Here is a 24916-nt window from a genome sequence, read left to right as displayed (position 1 = left end):
CATGCTTACAGGGGGCTGTATAGAAAAGGGTTCGGCTTCTCTGATCGGCGCTCGGGTCCAGTTATTTTCCCTCTTCCCTTCCCTTCGCTCTCTGTGTGGTCGCAGGAGGGAGTCGCTGTTGTCTAAACATCACTTTTGTCAAGATGGAACGGCTTTACTTTCCATTATAAGGCCCTGAACAAAATAAGATACAAACGATCGAAACCTTTTTGTAGTCTTAGGTGGAAAATGTTTACTGATATAAGCCAAGTGTGCCAACGGTGACACTTGTTGCCGGGGGAGGTCTGTGGCGAGAATGACATCACGGTGTGACCAATCTCCGCTGACAGATTTAGCGTCCGGTTACCTTTAACTCAATCAAGCGCCAGACCCGAGGATAGTCGGGTTATCCCGCCAACCGCTCAGCGCCAGACCCGAGTATAGTCGGGGTTTTCATCGTTATTTATTTTATTCGATATTTCTATTCATTTCTCTCACACGGACATCGGGGGTTACCATAGGAAATGAGTCTGAGATCGCCAAACGTGCAATACCGGCCGCCATCCTGCTGGGTGGCAGTATCGAGCACCCTTTGAAACCTTGTATCTTACCCTGTGTTACGTTCAAATCTCTCCGGGCGCAGTTCAGATGAGTTGTGGTGGATTATGTTGGCGACGCGATGGACACCAATACTGGGAATCGCGATCAGACAATTGGAATATTCTTTTTGGGGTACCTCCTAGTGAAGGTAAGGACTATATGACATCAATCCTGCTTTGATCCAACCATGATTTCTCATCGATCGCAACAACCATGTGTAACGTTACTCCACAACGTATGCCGTTGGTGACGATCAAAGCATCAAAAAACGACCCCCCCCCCCCCCCCCCCATTTCATGCATTCATGATGAAACATAATACCTATTATATACATTTTATTTGGAAATAGTAGCGTGTCCAGGCGAGCAATGCCAACGCTTTTAGTGAAATTCATGTATTGCCCTATATCGCCGTTTTCTGGGATTAGCCAGGATCAATCTGAAACTATACTTATATTCACCACGGTATAACACACAAACTTATGCATGAAAAAATGTATAATTGTTCACATATTGAACGATAGATAATTTATGTCAAATGGGCCATAGTATTGTATCCATAGCTAGAATATAGAATATAGATATAGCCCTGCAAACACTGCCACTTATCCCCTATCTCTTAGAGTGTTGGCCCAGTAGGAACTAAGATGCTCTAGGCCTCCGGCGCTGAATGAGTTAAGGTGTTTATGGAGTGTATAGGAGCTTGGCCTCTGGAACTCCACTGAGATGATGAACGGTGGGGAATTGGTACGAACCTCCAGGATATAGTTTTGGTATGACAGATATGTCCAGTATGACTAAAACAAGCTATTTGAGATTTTAATTTGCCCCTGCATTTAGTCAGATACATTTCAACTTATTTTTGTCAGGGGAAAGAAAACAAAAGAAAAAACGGCACACCTTCAATTATATGACGCTAATTCAAAATACATATTTCATCTGACGTGCAGGAGAGGAGGACAAAGAGGAGGAGTTTTCCTGGAGTTCTCCGCCGAGGGATCCACCGATCCACCCAGTGCTAAGTACACCATAATCCTACACAATTTCCCTCCCACTCTGCTATTTCTCTACTTCCTCCCTGCCACTCTTGACAAGACAATGTGTCTCATACCTATATCCACAATCTGCTCCTCTAGAACAGATTCAACCCACCCACGGCAGTTTGCTAGCAACCCGGCTAATCTCTCCTACCCTCCTACAGCCACTAATACACCTGTCACAGTACGGGGAGGCTTATGGAATTGTCAATCAGCAGTCAAGAAAGCTGACTTCATTACTGCCTATGCCCATAGTCTAAATCTGCAGCTCCTGGCTCTAACTGAGACCTGGATAACCCCCAATAACTCATCAACACCTGCAGCATTATCTACAAACTATAACTTCACTCACACACCTCGACCCTCCAGACGGGGTGGAGGCACTGGCCTCATGACATCTCCTTCATGGGCTACAAACGTAACACCACTCCCAGAACTGTCACTCTCCTCTCTCGAATATCATGCAGTATCTGTCTCTAATCCTTTCAATCTCACCATTGTTACACTCTACCGCCCTCCAGGTCCACTCGATCACTTCACAGATGAGCTGGACATGCTTCTAAGCTCCTTACCGGAAGATGGTACCCCTCTCCTTCTATTGGGCGACTTCAACCTGCCTGACTCATCTCAGTCAGTCATAGTAGTCTCCCTCCTACAATCGTTTGACCTGACTCCCACTGCCATGCCTCCCACCCACAAAGCAGGCAACTCCTTGGATCTCATATTTTCCCGTAACTCCAGCATCATTAACACCACGGTAACTCCCCTAACGTCACAGTGCCCAAGTGCGTCCACCTTTTTATAGGATTCTATCACATTTGCATAACAATAGCGAATATTACGTACCTTGCGCCGTTTTCATTGGAGTTTTTTACAAAACAACGCTGTTTTATTTGTCCTATATATGCGGATATCATTTAAAAACTTAAATTTTACCATTTTAGTTCCCTTTAGACAACAAACATAATGCTAATGATGCACTTTAATTATGATAATTAGGTGGCCATTCACGGTCACTGTACTGAGGTGACGTGAGGGCGCATTCATAGTTTAACGCTCCTGTGTTCAGATCGCATTTTCATCAACTTTTACCGACCTGCTGACCTGTGAACTGTGAAAAAAGGTCTTGGAAAATGGAGTTCTTTTGTTTGAACCTGTTTTCATCCTTTAAAATCAATGCTGCCATCTACTGTCAGCTGGAAGGTAGTGTCGTTTGTCTACCATCTCATCTCAGGAGCAAACAACATCCCCATTTTATTTGTCTAACAAACAAAATATTAATCACAATCACTTGTCACATTAACATTTGTGAGTACATGTGTTTTCAACAAAAATATGACAAATTTAACACAACAGCCAGCACTTCATAAAATTTTATAAACATTATATAAAAAATACAATAAACATAACTTAGAACAATAACTATTTACAGCACACCATACATATTTATAAATGTTTTCATTCGCTCACTCATTCATACACTCATTCATCCAAACACCAGTAACACCAGAAACTAGCATCTTCGTCCTCCTCCTCCTCCCACTGGACACACATGGTGTGGAACCATTTGTGACAGTTGTCACACTGGACCCACGACACCAAACCCTCAGTGCTGGTGAGGAGCTTGAAGTATTCTTCTATGGCCCCCCTCTTAGCGCAGGCTGCCCTCCCACGGTCAATGGTGTCCGGGATCCGGATCGTGAGGCGATGGTGTTGCCTCTCCCTAAAATTGATCCACCACCCCTGGCCAAGGGATGTTTTTAGGTTCCCTGGGTGACGGAGGTTATAGATGGCCAGGGCGTGGGCCAGGACCTGCGACCTCGTCAGCGGAAACCCATAACTGGCAGAGTACAAGCAGTACTCCACCAGGGAACTCTCATCTTCAGGGGTCAGATAGGTGCCCCGGCCGATGTTGCAGGCCAGAGACACCTTTCCGCTGAGTCGGTCGATCAGGCTGGACTTAGGGACCTCGAACAACGTGGCTGCCCGCCTCGCACTCCACCTGCCTGCTCTGACCTCTGCAATGGCCTGATCCATGGCCTCCTGGGTCCACAGACGCACCTTCCTCTCCCTCTTCCGCATTTGCCGGATATTAGGCATGCTCTGCAAACACACAAAAATATTTTAAACAAGAAAGTAAAATAATATGAACTTTATTATTATTGTACGACTGACGAGTTTATTTTATTTGATTTATTTAGCACATTATTTAAAAAAAACAGTGCTAGGAGGGAACTTATGTGAGTGATTTATGATGAAATTAAATTAGATTTGAATTGTTTTTTTGAATATGGATAAGGAGGTTGTTGACCTCAATGATGAATTTAGTTTATTGCTATGGTTTGTTGGATATGAGTGAAATTCTGATGAAAAGATGCAGAACAATGGAAGGTATCAAGAACATCTTGCCTTTTGTTAATGAACTTGAATATGAATGAGCATGAAACCAAAATGATTATGCTGAAATATTACCAGACATGCAAACACACACACAACCTTACCTTCACCCAGTTCAGCATGGCAGCCTCACACACACACACACACACCTCCATTCACCTGTAGAGAAACAAACAAGCACACACAAACCTACCGTGTCTGCTGTGCTGTCTCTGGACTTTGTCACTGTCTATGCTTCAGATGTTTTTTTATACAGAGATTGAGAGAGAGAGAGAGAGAGAGAGAAAACCAGTTCATTATTTTCCCCGCGAAAATTATTGTTCTCCCTTCGATTATTTTCGCGCAACCTCAGTTCATCACTCGTTCAGACAAACTTAGATCTCTTATTAAGATTACAAATGTACAACACATTTCGTCGGACAAAACACTGGCTATATATGCTAGCAACATAACCAAACAATCTGACTTCATCTTGGGGCGAGTGGGAGTTCGTGTTTAAGGAACAGGAAGCTACTTTTACTTGGAAATCAGCGTCGCCCCGAACACATTCGAACAATTATAACGTTGCAGTGGTACAAACGTTCACATCTAGTAGTCTTTAGATGACTAAATATAGATGAATACTCATGAAATTTGATATATATACTCTAAAATAAGTATGATTTCATATCACCTACCTTTCGACGTGAAAATCTGGTGGGGCTGTGAGGAAAGATCCAGAATGCCGCGCAAGATGGGGCGTGACCGAAGTTGGGTTTGGGCGTTCCCAGATAAAGAGGGTGACCGGGATTGGTTTACGTTCCGTTACATGTATCTGACCATTCCTTCATATCCTTCTCACTAACTCTCATGCTTAACCGAAAGGTCTTCACCCCAACTCAAACAGTCTCACTCAGACACAACCTGCCCTCCCTATCCCCCTCCACCCTCTCCTCTGACATACTATCCGCTCTACCTTTGAGTGACACCTTCTCTGCTCTCTCCACAGAGATGGCAACCTCCACCCTCCTTTCAGCCCTTGCAACCTCCTTCAACAAGCTCTGTCCCCTCGTTGAGAAACCTGCCCGCCGTTCCCCACCCAGTCCATGGCTGACAGATCCAGTGAGAGAACAAAGACAGGTCCTTAGAGCAGCTGAAAGGAAGTATAGTTAGTCACGCCTCACTGCTGACATCGACACATATCACAACCTCTTGTTAACATTCTCCAAAACCATCACTAATGCCAAAGCTTCTTTCTTCCACCATAGGATCGAGGCCTCTGCCAAGAATCTTCGCAAACTGCATGCTACCATGTCCTCCCTGCTCACTCACCCCCCACCCCCCCCTCCCTCATCTTTCTCTGCCGAAGACTTTGCGATCTTCTTTGAGGAAAAAGTGGAGAACATCCGCAGCTCCTTCTCCCAAACCCCACCCATTCCAAATGTTGAATCGAGAACCTCATCCTTCACTCTGTCATCTTTCTCTCCCATTACAGAAGCAGAGACCCTGACACTGGTAACGTCCGACTACTTGCCAGCTGGACCAGCTACCCTCCCTACTCCTCCAGACCATAGCACCAGACATCCTCCCATTCCTAACGGCAACCATCAACTCCTCACTCAACTCGGGGGTGGTCCCCACCTCCCTAAAACAAGCCAGAGTCACGCCGCTCATAAAAAAACCAACCCTGAACCCTACCGTCATAGGCAACTACCGTCCTGTCTCTCTTCTCTCCTTCCTTTCTAAAACACTTGAACGTGCTGTATCCAACCAACTTACTGCTTATCTCTTACAGAATGACCTCCTGGACCCTAATCAGTCAGGCTTCAGGACTGGTCACTCCACAGAGACAGCCCTCATTGCGGTCACAGAGGCACTTCACTTAGCAAAAGCGAAAGGCCTCTCCTCTGTCCTGATTCTCCTAGATCTATCTGCAGCCTTCGACACAGTCAACCACCAGATCCTCCTTGCGGCCCTCGCAGGAATGGGAGTGGCTGGCTCTGCACTGACATGGCTGTCATCATACCTCAATGACCGCTCCTACCAAGTGTCATGGAGAGGGACCCAGTCGGCCACCCGCCCCCTGCGGACGGGTGTCCCCCAGGGCTCGGTTTTAGGACCCCTTCTCTTCTCCCTCTACACTAAATCACTGGGTAACATTATCACGTCTCATTGATTCTCCTACCATTGTTATGCCGACGATACTCAACTCTTCCTCTCCTTCCCTCCCTCAGATATCCACGTCTCTGAGCGGATCTCGGCCTGTCTGTCCGACATCTCCGCCTGGATGACGACCAACCACCTCAAACTGAACCTAAGCAAAACAGAATTGCTCCACCTGCCGGCCAAATCCTCCCCCCTAACCGACCTTTCAATCACAGTCGAGAATGCAGCTGTGACTGCGTCCCCGACCGCCAAGAACCTTGGTGTTGTCCTCGACGACCAGTTGAACTTCTCTACTCACATCGCAGCGACGACCAGAACCTGCCGATTCCTCCTGAGCAACGTCAGAAGGATCCGCCCCTTCCTGACAAAAGAAGCCACCCAACTCCTCGTCCAATCAACAGTCATCTCCCGCCTCGACTACTGCAACGCACTGCTCGCTGGCCTCCCAGCCACTGCCACTAAGCCTCTTCAACTCATTCAGAACGCAGCGGCCCGCCTGATCTCAAACCTACCGAAGTCGGCCCATGTCACCCCACTTCTTAGGGACCTGCACTGGCTCCCCATTGCTGCACGAATCCGCTTCAAGGCCCTCGACCTAGCATACCGTGCGGCAAAGGGAACCGCTCCCGCCTACCTCCGGTCAATGGTCTCTAACTACACACCCTCAAGACCCCTACGCTCTGCATCTTCTGGCCGCCTCAGACCTACTCTTATCCAAGCTCCGGGAGGGTCATCAAAGAGAAGTCGCCTATTCTCAGTCCTTGCCCCACAATGGTGGAATGAACTACCCACCCCAGTTAGGACAGCCGAATCATGTCCAATCTTTCGCCGTCGACTAAAGACGCACTTCTTCAACCATTATCTAAATTAAAAAAGAAATACAAAATATCTAACCCTAACTAACCGTACTGTCATGCACTTGTCCTAATAAACTAACCTACACTGTAGCACTCAACACTTTGATGAACATTGTTGCTCAGCTGATAGAGTTGTGCCCTTCCTGATGGCTTGTCGTACAGAACTTGTAAGTCGCTTTGGATAAAAGCGTCAGCTAAATGACTAAATGTAAATGTAAATTTATGAAGGCTGGGGAGGGGCGTAGGGCTCTGCATGCTTACAGGGGGCTGTATATAAAAGGGTTCGGCTTCTCTGATCGGCGCTCGGGTCCAGTTATTTTCCCTCTTCCCTTCCCTTCGCTCTCTGTGTGGTCGCAGGAGGGAGTCGCTGTTGTCTAAACATCACTTTTGTCAAGATGGAACGGCTTTACTTTCCATTATAAGGCCCTGAACAAAATAAGATACAAACGATCGAAACCTTTTTGTAGTCTTAGGTGTAAAATGTTTACTGATATAAGCCAAGTGTGCCAACGGTGACACTTGTTGCCGGGGGAGGTCTGTGGCGAGAATGACATCACGGTGTGACCAATCTCCGCTGACAGATTTAGCGTCCGGTTACCTTTAACTCAATCAAGCGCCAGACCCGAGGATAGTCGGGTTATCCCGCCAACCGCTCAGCGCCAGACCCGAGTATAGTCGGGGTTTTCATCGTTATTTATTTTATTCGATATTTCTATTCATTTCTCTCACACGGACATCGGGGGTTACCATAGGAAATGAGTCTGAGATCGCCAAACGTGCAATACCGGCCGCCATCCTGCTGGGTGGCAGTATCGAGCACCCTTTGAAACCTTGTATCTTACCCTGTGTTACGTTCAAATCTCTCCGGGCGCAGTTCAGATGAGTTGTGGTGGATTATGTTGGCGACGCGATGGACACCAATACTGGGAATCGCGATCAGACAATTGGAATATTCTTTTTGGGGTACCTCCTAGTGAAGGTAAGGACTATATGACATCAATCCTGCTTTGATCCAACCATGATTTCTCATCGATCGCAACAACCATGTGTAACGTTACTCCACAACGTATGCCGTTGGTGACGATCAAAGCATCAAAAAACGACCCCCCCCCCCCCCCCCCCATTTCATGCATTCATGATGAAACATAATACCAATACTATTATATACATTTTATTTGGAAATAGTAGCGTGTCCAGGCGAGCAATGTCAACGCTTTTAGTGAAATTCATGTATTGCTCTATATCGCCGTTTTCTGGGATTAGCCAGGATCAATCTGAAACTATACTTATATTCACCACGGTATAACACACGAACGTATGCATGAAAACATTTATAATTGTTCACATATTGAACGATAGATAATTTATGTCAAATGGGCCATAGTATTGTATCCATAGCTATAATATAGAATATAGATATAGCCCTGCAAACACTGCCACTTATCCCCTATCTCTTAGAGTGTTGGCCCAGTAGGAACTAAGATGCTCTAGGCCTCCGGCGCTGAATGAGTTAAGGTGTTTATGGAGTGTATAGGAGCTCGGCCTCTGGAACTCCACTGAGATGATGAACGTGGGGAATTGGTACGAACCTCCAGGATATAGTTTTGGTATGACAGATATGTCCAGTATGACTAAAACAAGCCATTTGAGATTTTAATTTGCCCCTGCATTTAGTCAGATACATTTCCACTTCTTTTTGTCAGGGGAAAGAAAACAAAAGAAAAAAACGGCACACCTTCAATTATATGACGCTAATTCAAAATACATATTTCATCTGACGTGCAGGAGAGGAGGACTGTTCTCGGGGTGAAATGGATTAATGGCTACTTCCTTATTCCTCTCCCGTAGCACTTATCCCTGTCATCTCATACGGCCGCTCTTAGGAAGACTGAACGACTGCAGTAATGGGTGATAATATTGCCTTAGGTGTACAGGAATTAGCATAAAGAATGCGCGGAAACAGAAGACGGAGCCCCGGAGGACAAATGTTGTACTCTGCCCATCTCTCCAGTGAGCACTTGCATTATTAGGATCTATAAAGGCAATTTAGAGTAGCGCTGGAGAAAACAGGCGGCCAGACATTACCTTGACAAGCCATTGATAAAAGTGCCAAAGTGGGGAGAGTGGGCAGATGGATATATTACATAACAGATATGGACATGGATTCATCTCTCTCCTACAGCCCTATTCTGAGGGCTGACAAGGAGGCGCTTGTGGTTAGGTATGACCAATGGTGCTGCCTCACGGCCCCATGGGAGAATTTTATTCGATAAGCCATTTTAGAAATTGGATGAAGAGGTTTTGACTAGGGGCAATAAAAACCTGGTTGTGTCTACCGGCATGAGAGAGAGAGAGAGACTGAGGGAGAGAGAGAGGGGGGTACTTAGAGAGAATGCCACCAATTAGCTTATTTATAAATCAACAGCAATTTCTGTGATGACTTTACCTCTCTGCGTTTGATTAAATGTGAAAGGATGAAGGGGGGAGTCAAAGTCAAAAATCATTTGATCTCATTTCCTTTATTGGCAATAATCACAAGTGTCTCCCCCGCCGGTTAATGAAAAACGGCATGGATCTGGGACCACGGCGGGGCTGGTCTGCCAGGGAGAGAGGCACGTGAAGGGAGAGCATTCGCACGGCACAGCGGTGCTTGTACAGACCGCCACGCTAACAGGGTTACACTTGTTTTACGCCACCTAGGCTAAAGATATGCCACCTATCGGAATAAAAGGTCAAACGGCGATCAAACATCACGACTTACAAAAAGTGCAAGCGTTGTTGGGTGACCAGGAGCTGAACCGCTACTAAGGTGGTCTGGAGGAGTATAGCCCCCTGCTCTCCTGCCCCCAGGGAGAAAACTGCCCTGATACTTTTGTTAGGTCACAGTAGAAAGGAGGCATCAAAAGGTTTGAGCATTGAGGTTACCGTCCCGTGGGCAATCGCTTCAAAACAATCTCATCAGCATAAACGCACTAAGTCCCCGGCCATTTAGCAGCGCTGATAGTGCCCTGACGAGGGCCAGCCAGGCCGGGGTGGAGAGGGGGCCTCGGCTCGGTGTGGAGTGGACTGAGCAGGTCATTAATGCACATTAAGATCTACATTATAGTCATTATGAGCTGACCCCTGAGTCACAAGCTATCGCAGTCCACTCTCTACCCCAGGTCCACTCCTCGCCACTTCTAGCGGTAGGGGTGGGGGTAGTGGGGGGGCTGTGGCGTGGCCACAGAGAGGCATTGGTCAGAGGGCCTACGGGGGAATTCCAGAGGAGTGTTCTGACTTAGATGGAGATTGAGATGGAAAGGAGAGAGAGAGAGAGAGAGAGAGAGAGAGAGAGAGAGAGAGAGAGAGAGAGAGAGAGAGAGAGAGAGAGAGAGAGTGGATGCTCTTTTGCCTCCTATAGTGAAGGGATTGTTCGGCTATAGGGAGTTCCTGAAAGTGAAATGGAATTGTTATTTTCTTTTGGTGGTGGCTATGTGTGTGTGTGTGTGTGTGTGCGTGCGTGCGTGCGTGCGTGCGTGCGTGCGTGCGTGCGTGCGTGCGTGCGTGCATGCGTGCGTGCGTGCGTGCGTGCGTGCGTGTGTTGGGGGTGAAATTAAATGATGTAATATGCATATGGCTGTCAAAATGTGACATCAGGACACAGCAGATTATTCTCAGGCCACAGAAGCCTGGGCGTCTGCTTGTGTGGCACAGATCTGTTGTAATACCCTGAAGAAAACAAATACCCAATATAACCTGCCTCAATTATTTTCTATCCAGGTTGAGCTGGGACATGTAAATCCCCTCGTACTGTGCATGCACAGGGGGGGGACCCCCTTTGGTTCCGGTATGTCAACACTGGTTGTTGCCCCTAACAGAATGACAATCGTTTTTAGTCTGGGGTTGGAACGCTGAATAGATGTAGCGCGCTCCGCCGCCGTACAGACAAAAGCGTCTGCCGGTCTCCCGGGAATCCGGGCCTCAGAAGTCATTCTGTTCCAATTAAAAACACCCCGTGCATCCCCATGATGTCACTGAAGCAGTCATGGTTACATGCTTGTCGTTCTCCTTCTGTGTCTGAATAAAAGGGCTAAATCTCATTTGAGGGCTTTCGTAAACAATGAGAGAGAGAGGGAGAGGATTCTCAAGAAGAAAGCTTGCAAAGTCACCTCGGGTCGGCAACGTGGGAAATCGCTCCGCCGCGGCTCCTTAAAAAAAATGCCCACCTGCAAGGCAGGTTTAGTCGCCTCGATTCGAGGAAGCTCAGACCCGTCCATCCGTGGTGCGTGGAACGGATCTCCTTCTCCGTCCTGTACGATTTCGGCTTCTTCCTATTAGCACGGGGCTTCCACAGAAGTTCAGCGGGGGCAATCGAGTTAACCGGGGGAAAAATAACACATCAAAACACGTTTTATTTCATCCTTTTTCGAACGCAATACAATACCGTTGAATGCAGAACCTGGCTTTCAGGGGGAATTAGAAACGGTTGGGGGGAGGGGGGGGGGGGGGGTTCACGTGGATTTTACACATATTTCGCCTCGAACAAAGCGTGGCTCTCCTGGCGATGGGATTATTCAATTGTGTCGCCATGTTTTGAAAACACGCGTTTTTTTTCTTTCTTTCTCGATTATGTCATCGCTGAACAGATGCCAGGGTGTGTTAGCTAAGAGTTTGGTATTAACGACGAATCACCAATGGAGGGTTTGATCCTTAATTCGTTCCTATTCATCACGGTTAGTTCCCTGAACTTCAAAGCGCCCATATGGACCCAATTGTGGTCGCTCCTCCTGGCACATGAACGCCTGCGAAGGCTGAGGCAGCGCCGGCGTACCTCGAGTTCCAGGACCAGCGTCTAAACGTTCCGCTAGGAGCCCTATAGCGCATTGTTCCATACGCCCCTGCGACTGATAGAAGATTTCATTGGGACCGGCTGACGGGCAGCGGATACGGCTATGGAAGGATTACGGGGCTGGAGGTGTGACGTCAAATAAGTCAAATGGAGAGAGAGAGAGAAAAAAAGAAAAAAAGGTGTCCGACAGCTGTTTTCATCATGTCACCGATGGGATTAAGACTTGGGTGGTGTGATTAGGAGAACAGGCTTCCCCCCCCTTTTCTCATCAAGCCTGCTGCCGGCTCCCAGTGGTCCAGGCTGACCGCCGCGCGGACTTGGAAGTAATCAGCGAGGGGGATTTATTTTAGAGACAAGTGTCGGGATGAGAGGATCCAGGGTGCCGAACGCCGACACGGTGGCTTTAAAACACAGCAGGGTTTAGGTAGACGAGTCTGTTGTCTGGTGGCCAGGTTGTGTCATTTTCCAGATTAGAAATGGAAGACTTATGAGGTATTACGAGGTAATGCAAGACGGTAAACATGTGACCTACTGCTTTAGAATGTAAACAAGGAGATAAAACGGGGGCCCCATATGTTACATACCTCCTCCACGAGACTTGAGAGAGTACTGATCTAGGATCACTACTCGGGTCACATGACCGTAATATACCTATACCGTGATTTATGAGCCAATCTGGTCTCAGATCAGCGAGACGCTTGATAAACACAGGCCCTGGGATCCTTTTCAGTCTAATTCCAATCAGTGTATTATATCCATCTCCTGCGACAATGAACCTCATGAGCAGGGGCCCTTTGAGAAATCCCAAGGAAGTCCCATCATATGGGGATAATCAGGCTGGTAAAAATACACAATAGTCAAGTTATTAATACCCTTGGGGAAATTCAAGAATAATAGAGAAGCAAACAAGGTGGTCTAATGTATATATTTCTTTATTGTATTAAGTGGATAAACATCATGCTAATATGACTACAGCATCAGAGCAACACAATAAAGTACCAGCATACACCTGTTTAACCCTTAGAGGGGGGGGGGGATCTTTAGCAGGTCAACGGTATATGCCACATAGAAGTGGTATACATCATTTGAAAGCTGGGAGCCTGAAGATAGATTTTAGATGCAGCTCAGGAAGGTGTGTCAAGTCTTTCTAGTCATAAATCTCTAATAAACATTGTGTTTTGGTTAGGAGCCTATTCAAATTATGAGTGTATAACGGGCTTAGAACATTATGATGGAAGTGTATGATGGCCATTCCCATGATCAAGTACAGTATGTCTCGTAGGTTGTTGCAAATGGTTGATACCATTTGTTAACACAGATTTGGCACAAAATTTAACCATCTTTGCCCACTCGAGAATTGATAAACACGGGCATAAATCCCTCCAAAATACCACATGAACTCTTTCTCTGCCAAACCCGAGAAAGGTCGGGTTATCTCGCCATGCGTTGAACGCCAAAACCCAGAGAAACCAGAGATTTCTCGGGTTTTGGTCCTTTGATCTTTTCCTTTGAACTGGGATCATGTAAACTGGGAACTGAGGATCAACTCCGGCTGTTTCCGCCTAGGAGTGGATCACAACAAAGCAATCGGTGGAAGATTTGGTGCCTCAGAGAGATATTATTTCCCGTACGGTAGCCATGCCCAATATACACGAGTAATTGCGACCGCCATGGGGTCGACTGGGATTTATTCATTTTGGAGTACTTTCTGACTGAGGTAAGATCTATCTTAGGTAGTAACCTGCTGGTATTTTTTTTTTATATTTTTTTATATTGTATTATTTATTTTATTTATGGGAGAGAGATATGGGGGAAGACATTAAAAAATTAAATACAAAAAAAAGAGAGAAACCTTACTATAAAATGACCTACAGTATTGTGACTAGGGGTGGGAATCACCAGAGGCCTCACGATATGATACTATCACGATACTTGAGTCACGATACGATAGTATTGCGATACTAAATATATTGCGATATGCTGAGTATTGCGATATTAATATAGCGATATATTGCGATTTATTACCTTTTTTCAACTGCAAAGTATAACTTTGTCAACATGTTTTATCTAATAAAATAAAGTTCAGTCTGTTCATCTCACTTCAATCATTTTTATTGCAGAACATGGTATTTTCTCAAGCAGACAGGTGTAAACACTGTACAGTAATCTGTGTTGCATGTACCTGACAAACTGAACTGTTTGTATTACAGTCATATTCCAACTTAACTGAATGCACATGTGTGCGTGTGTGTGGACTACTGTACTATTACAGGTATCGAAATTAACAATGCAACTTCCTTATACAATTTTATTTTTATTTGTTATGAATAATTAAATATCGATACTTGGCGTCCCTGTATCGATACAGTATCGCCACGCAAAGTATCGCGATACTACTACGTATCGATTTTTTCCCCCCACCCCTAATTGTGACCTCTAGGATAATCACAGCTTCAGTTACCCCGGGTCCGGGAGTCGAACCAGGGACGGCCACGTTGCACTACAGTGCATTACATGGTGCGCCACCCTGGCCTTGAAGAACGCCACAGAAAAAGACATTCTGTGATTTGATAAAATATGAGACTTTGGAGATTTCTGTAAGAATTGCATTTTTCAGCAATTGGATGGCGAGCACTGCTGTTCTGTTATAAATTAAGCTGTGATTATCCTAGAGGTCACAATACTGTAGGTCATTTTATAGTAAGGTCAGGTTTCTCTCAATTTTTATTTTTTTTGTCTCACTACAATGAAATGGCTAGTACGAGGACTGACATCATCACATATGAATACAATTGGGCTCAATGGATCGACAAGTGTCTCCGTTTTTGAGTCGTACTCAATTCATGCAATTCCAAGAGCTCATTATGTAGAAGTATTCAAATACACCATTTTTTGAATAGGCAAGAATAACATACTGCATGCAAAGAAAACTGCATGGTTTTTAACCTAAATGACGTGGGATTAGCATGGAGTGGGCGTGTCTATAAAAGTGAGACTTGTGGAGAACCCATTCTCATTCAGATATCTTGAGGTGAGGGGTCAAGGGACCCCTTTGAAAATGGCCATGGCGGTTTTTCCCCACGCCAGAATTTCGTCTAACTTTGGAGCGTCATTTAGCCCCCGTCCTGACGAGCTCAGTGGCCTCGTGGGTAGAGTGTCCGCCCTGAGTTCGGGAGGCTGGAAGTTCAAGCCCCGGCCGAGTCATACCAAAGACTATTTAAAATGGTACCCATAGCCTCCCTGCTTGACACTCAGCATCAAGGGTTGGTTTGGGGGGAAGTCCTTGCGACATACTAGCGTCATGTCCAAGGGATGTACTTGTACATCAAGCTGCCTCACGCTACGGAAACAGGAGATAGGCTCCTGCCCCATGTGCCGTTACGGCTCGAGAACCATTGGTTCTCAAAGGCAAACTTCTGACGAGCTAGCATGACGCGGTTGGTACCAGTGGATACTAAGGCTGTCCCCGAACCCTGTTTTTGGGATTCAAACTTCGTCAGGGTTTTTCGAACGAACCTTCGAACCTTCGTTTTTAATTAAAACAAATAAAAAAACTATAAAAATTATTGTTATAATTCTTTTTTTTATAGTTTTTTTTATATCCTCAAACTAAATCCTCAATTTGAATAAAGAGATTAATCTGATTAAATTAGTATTTTTATTTATTATATCAACTTTCCAGCCCCAGACCCAGCCCAGGGAGAAGCCCCAGCCAACTAAATCAATTAAATCAACTTTCTGAATATAACTCATCAGTTTCTTTTAATACTATAATATTAGTGTAGCCTAATCTGTATCTGCAACTGTGAAGAAAAACCCCATTGGTTTAAACAGAATGAATAGAAACAAATATAAAAAAAATTAAATAAATTAAATTTATTAAACATTTTAAACTGAGCTGCTACGGCCTCTGAAAGACAGTAACGTCGGCCGGGGTGCCGATGGCCCCCGCGTGGGTCTCTGAGGGTTAATACTCAATGCTCCTCACGAGCGCTGGTACACGGCCTTGCATTTCAAATTCTTCTGCCCCCGTTGCATTAATGTTTCCAATTAGCTCCCAGGGTCCCAGAGCAGAACAGACTTACTGTAGCAACACGTGGCAACACATGCCGTCAGATGTCCTGTCCATAATCTGGAAAACCTTTCAATACCTCAGGGGTGGCTTTTGCCTCACGCAGCATGTTCTCTTCGTGGGGCAAGAGACGGTCTCTTTCAAAAAACGAGCCAGGAAAACTGAAAACACCGTATTTAGCAGGTATTTCATTCGGATTCGTGAAAATGCGTACTATTTAAGAGACGTGATCCAATCTAGTAACATTGAATGTAAATACATGATCTTACATTGAATGTATAAAAAAATAAAATAAAAAAAATATATACATTAAATACGATTGTGGAGGGCTATGTGAGGGCATGAAACAGCTTGGTTTGTTCCCTTATAGCACACCATCTTCATCTTGTTGGAAAAAACGTCCAGTTGCATTTGAACTTCTCAAAGGAACGTTTTCAAACAGGATATCCTGCCATCTGCTCCGGGCCGCCTCGTTCCACAAGTCAATCACACGAGACCTGAGCTGACTGACTTGACTGCTTCACAAGAAGGAGCCACATCAATGGCTTTTAAAAGTAGCCAAAAGAGAGAGAGAACCTTTTCCTAATCAACTTAAAAGTAGCTTCAGTTATCTGCGGCGAGTTAAGGGACTTTAATGAAAACCGGCCATCAAGGGGGAGGTCTAGAAAAAGAAAAGAGAGAAAGAAAAAAGAAAAGAAAAACTCCTCTTTCAAGTTTCAAAGGCAGAGAAACCTGCATTCATATCTTTTCAATGCAGACACACAGAGAGACCAGCGACACATGGAGACGAGTCCTTTTGTCTCCGGGCTTTTAACAATGAACAACCTGCCTACGTAAAAACAAAAAGAAACAACAACCACCAGGCCACCATTCAGATCCATCATAATCAAAGTTCTTTTAAAAAGCAAACACTTCACTCTCTGCTCGGGGAGGGGGGGGGGGGGGGGGGGGAGGGGGGAAACAACAAAAGTGCTAATCACGATTAATCGCATTAATCCCCGTAAAAAAATAAAAACACTTTCAACACCTGACCAGGGCCGTTCGCCTCCTGAGGAAAAGAAACATACACGGCCTCACAAGCAGCACAAAGGCAAAAGGAGAAACCCAGGGGTGGTGAATGTGGAGGGAGGAGAGAGGAGAAAAAAAGGCAGCGGCGGGGTCCCAAAGCTTGCCAGAAGTTGGCACCTGCTGATCACGTGGCCCGCATTGATTTGATTACCCTCCGCGTCCCCCGTCCCCCCACCCCCCTTCCCTATACCATACCAGCCCCCGATTGACAATACTCAAAGGAAAGTCAATGCCCTGCTGCTCTCCCATGATAAATGTGATGGCTTTGTCTGCCACCGCAGGTTGCTGCTGGCGCAGGTCAATCGCTATTAAATTACAAAAGTCCACCCCATCAAAGGCCTGATTGATAGATGGATACCGCAAACACACCGGCCACAAAGAGCCCTCGCTGCTTTCAGAAAAAAAGCCCAGACTTCTTCCCGAACGCGTAAAAAATTATAAAAAAAAACGCCTTTTAGTTTTCGCTCATTCGGGGGCCCGCGGCTGTGTTTTGGTTCCACTGAGCCCCCGCCGGACGGGTTTTCGAAGGCTCGGACGGACGAGAGGAGACGCTTCAGAGGGCGACATATAGAAATACCTACGTGCGGGGGGGGATGGGGGGAATCATCTGGTGTCTCTCTAACCCCTCGTCTTGTTTCTCCGAGCGTTTTATATTTTCAAAGAGCTGGACTAACTGTGTTTGGAGAAGGACCGGCGGCGTGTTGGGGGGATTGTCGGCCATGCATATAATCGCTTACTTACACTCTGTGAGTTTGCTTTGGATCAGGCAAATTACCATCTGAAAATGAGCTGAAAAACACTCAGGGCAAGAGGCCTGCGTCATCGGTAGCGGCTCACTTGCAGTGTTTCCTACCCGGGCGAATACACATGAAAACATGTAGTGATACACACACACACACACACACACACACACACACGCACACGCACACAGAGAGAGAGAGGGAACTGGAAGATGCTTTAAAGAAACACATGCATTGTCACGTGCGCACGTCTACCGGAATGTTGGAACTTGTTCTTAACGAGAGCGCGCGTGGGAGGGGGGTGGAAGTGGGGGGGGGATGGGGGTGGATGGGACTACTAAATATGTGCATCATAGTGAAAAAACACTGAATCTGGATAAGACTTTCCTAACGGAGACGCCGGAACTGTGAATTGTGTCAGAGTGCTGAAAGCTGAAACGTGTCGGTATTAGAAGCAGGGGGGGAGGGATAAGTGAATCCAGTACATATCATGTCAGACTTCACTCGCTTCACGTAACACACACTGGCTCTCGCTCTACGAGGGAAAAGCCATAAAATAGAGCCTATGTGACACAATTACTGCAGGCGGGGTCACACACACACACACACGTTTCATGGACAGGCATCTCCTCGGGGGGGGGGGGGGGGGTGGACTAGGCTTAAATAATTAGCTATAATACGGCACAAGAGAATGCTCAGAACAATATGTGCACTTGGGTGAGCGGCTGAGGCTCCTTTCATCTCCTCCTCTGCACGCATCACCCCTGAGAACGCCACTGAAAGAAAGCAGCCCGAATTTCGGGAAACCTGCATCATGTGTTTATGAAATTTAATTTTTTTTATTCAATAAATGCTGTGCACCCCATGAATGAAATAAATAGCACTGTGGTTTTATTTAAAATGTCACGTGGAGGGGGAAAAAGGAATTCCAGCCGTGATGTGGCTAGAAGTCGTATATAAATGATGTCGGCCGGAGCGTTGCACCTGTTTTAACCAACTATCTCATTCAGGAAGGATCCATCTCAACAACTATCTCATTCAGGAAGGATCCATCTCAACAACTATCTCATTCAGGAAGGATTCATCTCAACAATTATCTCATTCAGGAAGGATTAATCTCAACGATTATCTCATTCAGGAAGGATTCATCTCAACAATTATCTCATTCAGGAAGGATCCATCTCAACAACTATCTCATTCAGGAAGGATTCATCTCAACAATTATCTCATTCAGGAAGGATTCATCTCAACAGTTCTCTCATTCAGGAAGGATTCATCAACAATTATCTCATTCAGGAAGGATTCATCTCAACAATTATCTCATTCAGGAAGGATTCATCTCAACAATTATCTCATTCAGGAAGGATCCATCTCAACAACTATCTCATTCAGGAAGGATTCATCTCAACAATTATCTCATTCAGGAAGGATTCATCTCAACAACTATCTCATTCAGGAAGGATTCATCTCAACAATTATCTCATTCAGGAAGGATTCATCAACAATTATCTCATTCAGGAAGGATTCATCTCAACAAGTATCTCATTCAGGAAGGATGCATCAACAATTATCTCATTCAGGAAGGATTCATCTCAACAACTATCTCATTCAGGAAGGATCCATCTCAACTTCTGCTTAAAAATTCGGTATAATGAAAATGTTTGTAATCTTGTTGCATTTTTTTTTACAGACGGTATATTGATGTAAACCCAAAATGTTAGAACTGTTGTTATAATAATATAATATATAATAAAATAATAACTAAAGCACTTTGATCTCCATCCCCCTGGATATCAAGAGAATCAAACCATTTGAGATAGCCAATGAGCTTCCCTGACGGGATTGCATAATCTACTCAGGTTACCCTGATTGGCCCATCAGTCAGTCTGTCAGTAGTCAGTAGTTGTAAAGGACATCAGCTAGGGGGGGGGCAGTGGCTCAGGAGGTAGAGCGGTCGTCTGGTAGTCAGAAGGTTCCCGGTTCGATTCCCGCTCCTCCCGGGCAATGTGTCGATGTGTCCTTTAGCAAGACACTTAACCCCTAATTGCTCCTGATGTGCAGGTTGGCACCTTGCATAGTTGCCTCCGTCATCTGTGTGTGAATGTGTGCATGAATGGGTGAATGTGAGGAACAAAAATTGTAAAGCGCTTTGGATAATTTAGCTAGTCCACAAAGAAGCAATTTTTGCTACAATGTAGCAAGTGTTTGTGATTCAAAAACATCCACAGCAACTGTGACAATGTACAGTATGTATCACCCGCTAGCACAGGTTAGCCAATGTCAATCTCCCATAGCAACTGACCACACTAATGCCATGAATTTATTTACATTTGAAAGCTTCATGTATTATGATGCTAACTTGACATTCCCTTTCAGTAAACAGAACGCCACCCCCCCTCAACACACTGTGAGAGTTGGCCGTGCTCAGAGAGGGGGCGCACTGAAACAGTTATAACAAATCAAATGATACATCTGAAGCTGAAAAAAAATTACACGTCTGACATTAACGTTTCACAATCTGAACTGTGTTGTGAATGATGTCGTCGCTTTCATGTGAAGAAGTGGCTGCTGTTAATTTTTGGGGCTCCAATAGGAAGTCAGGAGCCAGAGCCTGGAGCCGATTCACACAGCGCGCTGTTTTGGAACAGAACGATATAAAAGCACCGCCCCGTCTCCACTGATCCGAGACAACGGTTTATGAAGACGGCCCTGGATCCAATCGATCCACCATGACAGTTGTTCTATAGTCGTTACAGTGTGAGCATGTAATTCTATTTAGAAAAGCAAACTCCTGTTACTGTGTACTAATAATAGAGTGGAAATCCAGATTTTTGAGTATTGACTCAAATAACAGTATGAACAGAATTGTGCATTTCAAATGTAATCTGTTGATTAAATAAATACAGGGGCAAACTAAATGAAAAGTAACCTCTGATCGAAGAACTTACAATTAGCTTTTCGCACAACATAGAATAAGCCTTCTTCATGTTAGCTGTCCCGTGCTAACTTTGGGGATTTCCACATTCATCAACTAAAATCACAGTTAACCGTACACACACACACACACACACACACACACACACACACACACACACACACACACACACACACACACACACACACACACACACACACACACACACACACACACACACACACACACACACACACACACACACACACACACACACACACACACACACACACACACACACACACACACACACACACACAGCAGGAGACCGATGGGGTCCCAAGGAAAAATATATTAAAAGGGTGTCTGTTCTAATCTGGACTTCTTACACAACTTTGCAGATTGCCATTAACCATGCCTCCCGAAACTACCATCAGCTCCGCGGGGCGGATTAAGAGCGCGCGGCCTGCTCGCCTCATGCTTCCTTTTAATCAGTGGCCTGGTTATCCCTGGAAGGCGAACCACTGAGGCCGGGGGATGATGACACTGACCTTGTGACATCAGGGAATCGGAGGGGGAAGTGGAGGACGAGACACTTGGGGCGGATGAGGCGCTCCAGGTCCCGGGGCCTGTGGTCGGGGATCCTCCTCATGAAGGGCAAGATGGACGACAGGAAGGACTCCATGTTGAAAGAGGAGTTGAACGCCACCACATCTGCCACCAAGCTGGGAGAGGAGGATGAGTGAGAGAGGGTGCAGGGAGGAGAACCCTATAGTGCCGCGCCCGGGTGTCTCAACAAAAGACTTATTCGGCACTGTAGTATTCATCAGTAGTTTTAAATGGGACCCATTCTCTTTCATTATAACGAAAGGCTGCATTATAATTCAAATTAGCAAAGCAATCTGGCTTCAATCCAATCAAACGTCTCTTAATGATCCATTCGCTTTGAGTAGCATATTATTTAATGCTGCCATATTTGACTGGCTTAATGCCATTAAAGTAGATGGAGTGGGCTGCACCGAGCTGAGTTATTGACATGTTGCCCTATGCAGATCAACAACAATCAGTTTTCTTTTAGAGTGCCTCTCTTTACTGTTAGCCCCCCTGATTAATGACAACGCCGTCGCTCGACAAGAGTGACTTCAATTACCCAGAGAGCATCATGTTGGGCCACGGTAATTAACCAATCATGTGCGCCCTGACATGCTCATTAAGACAAACTATTACAGTTGAGTAGTGTGTTTCTTTTCTCCGTGTACAAACAAATAGGGTAATTATGCGTACGGCTTAATTTTCATTGCTTATTGCTCTTCTTATTGTTCATCGGGACAGCTCCTCTTTGACGTCTGTTTTTTGGGCTGAAAATAAAATACGCTTAATTGCAACCAATGCACGTGCCCCAACAACACTAAATAGCCTACTTTCACTACTATCTGTAACCCTCCGAGAGACCGGAGCTCTCGAAACTCTCTTACCAGGAGAGGACCTGGTTGTAGCCATACTGGAAGTCTCTCTCCTGGTCCTTGCGGACGGGGTAGACCAGCTGGTTCTCGTGGAAGTACAAAACCTTCCTCAGGCCGGCCAGGTCGGGGCGCAGGGCCGCCAGCTCGCACAGGTTCAGGACAGAGCTGGCGAACAGCACCCTGCGGGAGGAGGAGAGAGTTAACAAGGTGTCCCCCATATAGAAACATAACATGAGACACAGTAACGTTAACCCCCTTTTTTACGACAAAAAAATAAATAAAAACACCAGACTAATGCCCACATTGGGAATTCGGAATTCTTGACATCCGTCAACAGGGGTTGGGCTGTCGATCTCTAATGTAGCAATTAGACCATTATTTTTGTTAGTCCTCTGTGGGGAATTCACAAGTCCTTGTCCGTGTCGGATGACGCAACCCCCACCCCCCGCTGTGTGCGCCCCCCGTCTCTCCAGGCAGCCGTCCTCTCGCCGCCGCACGCGCGCGCGCGCGTGCGCGTGCATCAGCGTTTCCGTTAGCCGGTAATTACCGGTATTTGACTGGCAAAATCTGTTGAAGTCCGACAAATTTAATCTCTCCGGTCATAGTGTCCGGTGAAAATAGTTCCCTCTGGGCACAGTTTGATTATTTGAATTGTATTTGGATGGGCTGGAGTTGGGTGGCCTATGCGATGAACGAAACAATCATTGCGTTTGTTGTCGTTGCATCGCCAAGCAGCCGGTCTGGTAATGACGACGCTGTGTCAGTGAGAGCTTGCTGCTGGATTTGCGGAAGGCATGCAGCTGCAGACCCACAGAACCCACCAGCTTTGCTGGCACAGTGCGGTCCCCAGACCTGGAAAGCTGCTCTGCGGGTCTGCAGCTGGATGCTTCTTGCAAACTAACTGCGGCCGGCTCGCGCTGATATTGTTGGACCGGCTGCTTGGTGGAGCAACGATGAAACGAATGTAATGAATCGTTCGTCGCATGGGCTATTTAATTTTGGCCTGTTTTGGTACGGTTCGGGTGGTCAAGTTGTGCTTGGAGGGAGTTGTTTTCACCGGACATTATGACCAGCACCAAGTCGTTGGGAGGTGGAGATATACATCACGCAAACCCACGATAATGTTGCCGTCTCTCTGCCAAATTTCTCAGTTCTTCGCTTGATATAATTAATACAAATGTCCAATATAACGGAATTTGTTAGCTCATAAAAATGTGATTATAACAGACTGCTGTTTAGTGTCGGACCGACTGCCCACATACACGGTCTATTTTATTTCAAGTCAGCAGCAGCACGGAGTATCGAGGGACTTATTTTATTTGGAATATATTAATGACTGTATACGCAAAAGTAGTCTAGTTTTAAGTAATAATATTATAAATCTACATGACATTCTTTATATAGCCTGCCTATCAATTGTTTTAAAGCTCAATAAACTATGACCGGAATTAATCTCATTTGTCCGGTAGATTGAAATCTTGCAGGTCACGGAGACCGGCAACAATTTTTTCTAACGGAAACCCTGGCGTGCGTGTGTGTGTGTGTGTGTGCGTGCGCGCTCAGGAGATCACGGGGGCCTTTGAAGCTCTGCATCTCCCTAAATGACCCAGCGTCCTCTACCCCTCCACTTCGGTCCTCGGCTTGTCTTCATCACTCTGCCAGGTCCACTCTTCTCCTCCGCGCTTTTTTTCCTTTTACCCACGAGCAAGCCGCTTTGATGTGGCGAGTCCACGAGCCATCGCTAAGATCACGTCCGTCCGTCCCCCTCGTGCCTTTCAGACCTGGGATTAGCCCAATTTCCTGGCCCCGCTCGGGCCTTCGATCAAAATAAGAGGGAAAAGGAGCAGCCTACAGGACTGCATGTTACAGAAATCACCCTCGCCCTCTCTAAACTCCTTGGTAATGCTGCGCTCTTGACTCAAACCAGATGAGATTTCTCTATTTTTACCTTTCTCCCTGCCAAGAATAGTCCAAAGGGACATCCTGTGTAGTTAAGAGTTAGACGTGGGAGAAGACCTGCAGGACTTACTTAAGAAGAAGAGAGTCCGCGCTGGGGGGGGGGGGGGGGGGGGGGGCGCTTAAAAACCTCTCCTGTGAATAAACGGGACTAATTGTGGGATTTAAAAACGTGTAAAGACAGAAGGGGGAGATTCAAAGAAAAGGCACTTGAAAGCGACGCGTGTGTGATTAATAAATGATGACAGACCGGACGGGGGGGGGGGGGGGGGGGGGAAACAACCGCATGAGGTGATGTTTACGACGGAGAAGTACCCCCCCCGTTCTGATCGTTAACCATCGATAAGCCGCTTAACCGTAACAACGTGGCTTTTATGTTCTGCGCGCAAAACGTGCCATCGTTCCACGCCCCCTGCCTCATCGAACCGCTCGCTACCGATGTGACTGGCTCTACACGACTGCAGTTTGAACGCAGCTGACTTCTGACCTTTTGAAGTTGGAATTTCTCTCTCTCTCTCTCTACTGTACACGATACTGATACCCGCTCGCCCACTGAGTCTCTCAGGTCGGTGTGCGCTAGCGTTTTGAGAAATGACAGGGCGGGATCAAAACCAGATAAGTAGGTTACGCAGCATTTGTGTGTGTGTGTGTGTGTGTGTGTGTGTGTGTGTGTGTGTGTGTGTGTGTGTGTGTGTGTGTGTGTGTGTGTGTGTGTGTGTGTGTGTGTGTGTGTGTGCGTGTGTGTGCGTGGGTAGGTGGATAGCCTGATTCTAGTAAATTCCCTCGTCTTACCTTCACTCATTTTGTTATATAGTTAGCGTTAGCATGTCGAAGAGCCGCAAAATGATTTCCCACCGTCAT

General features: G+C 46.0%; 2 protein-coding genes across 2 annotated transcripts in view; both read right to left on the bottom strand.

The window, feature by feature from the left end:
* gtdc1 (glycosyltransferase-like domain containing 1) overlaps positions 1 to 24916 on the bottom strand; it is a gene marked incomplete at its 5' end in the record, with an annotated part of 109261 nt that overhangs the window by 64849 nt on the left and 19496 nt on the right. Inside the window, 2 exons of the mRNA XM_084315159.1 lie at positions 21188 to 21361; positions 22112 to 22279. Of these exons, the coding sequence (XP_084171285.1) occupies positions 21188 to 21361; positions 22112 to 22279 (342 nt within the window). The remainder of the gene's footprint in view (positions 1 to 21187; positions 21362 to 22111; positions 22280 to 24916) is intronic.
* On the bottom strand, positions 1514 to 4708 carry LOC311229238 (uncharacterized protein; the record flags this gene model as incomplete). Its single annotated transcript, XM_084315305.1, has 4 exons — positions 4690 to 4708; positions 4206 to 4241; positions 3159 to 3718; positions 1514 to 1517 (listed from the first exon to the last, which is right to left on the bottom strand). The coding sequence occupies exons 3-4, from the start codon at positions 3713 to 3715 to the stop codon at positions 1514 to 1516; spliced, it is 561 nt and encodes a 186-aa protein (XP_084171431.1). The 5' UTR covers positions 3716 to 3718; positions 4206 to 4241; positions 4690 to 4708.

This window comes from Notolepis coatsorum (genome assembly GCF_963971535.1).
Source record: "Notolepis coatsorum genome assembly, chromosome: 5".
NCBI lineage: Eukaryota > Metazoa > Chordata > Actinopteri > Aulopiformes > Paralepididae > Notolepis > Notolepis coatsorum.
The sequence above is the reverse complement of the archived record's forward strand: the minus strand, read 5'-3'. Positions and strand labels throughout refer to the sequence as shown.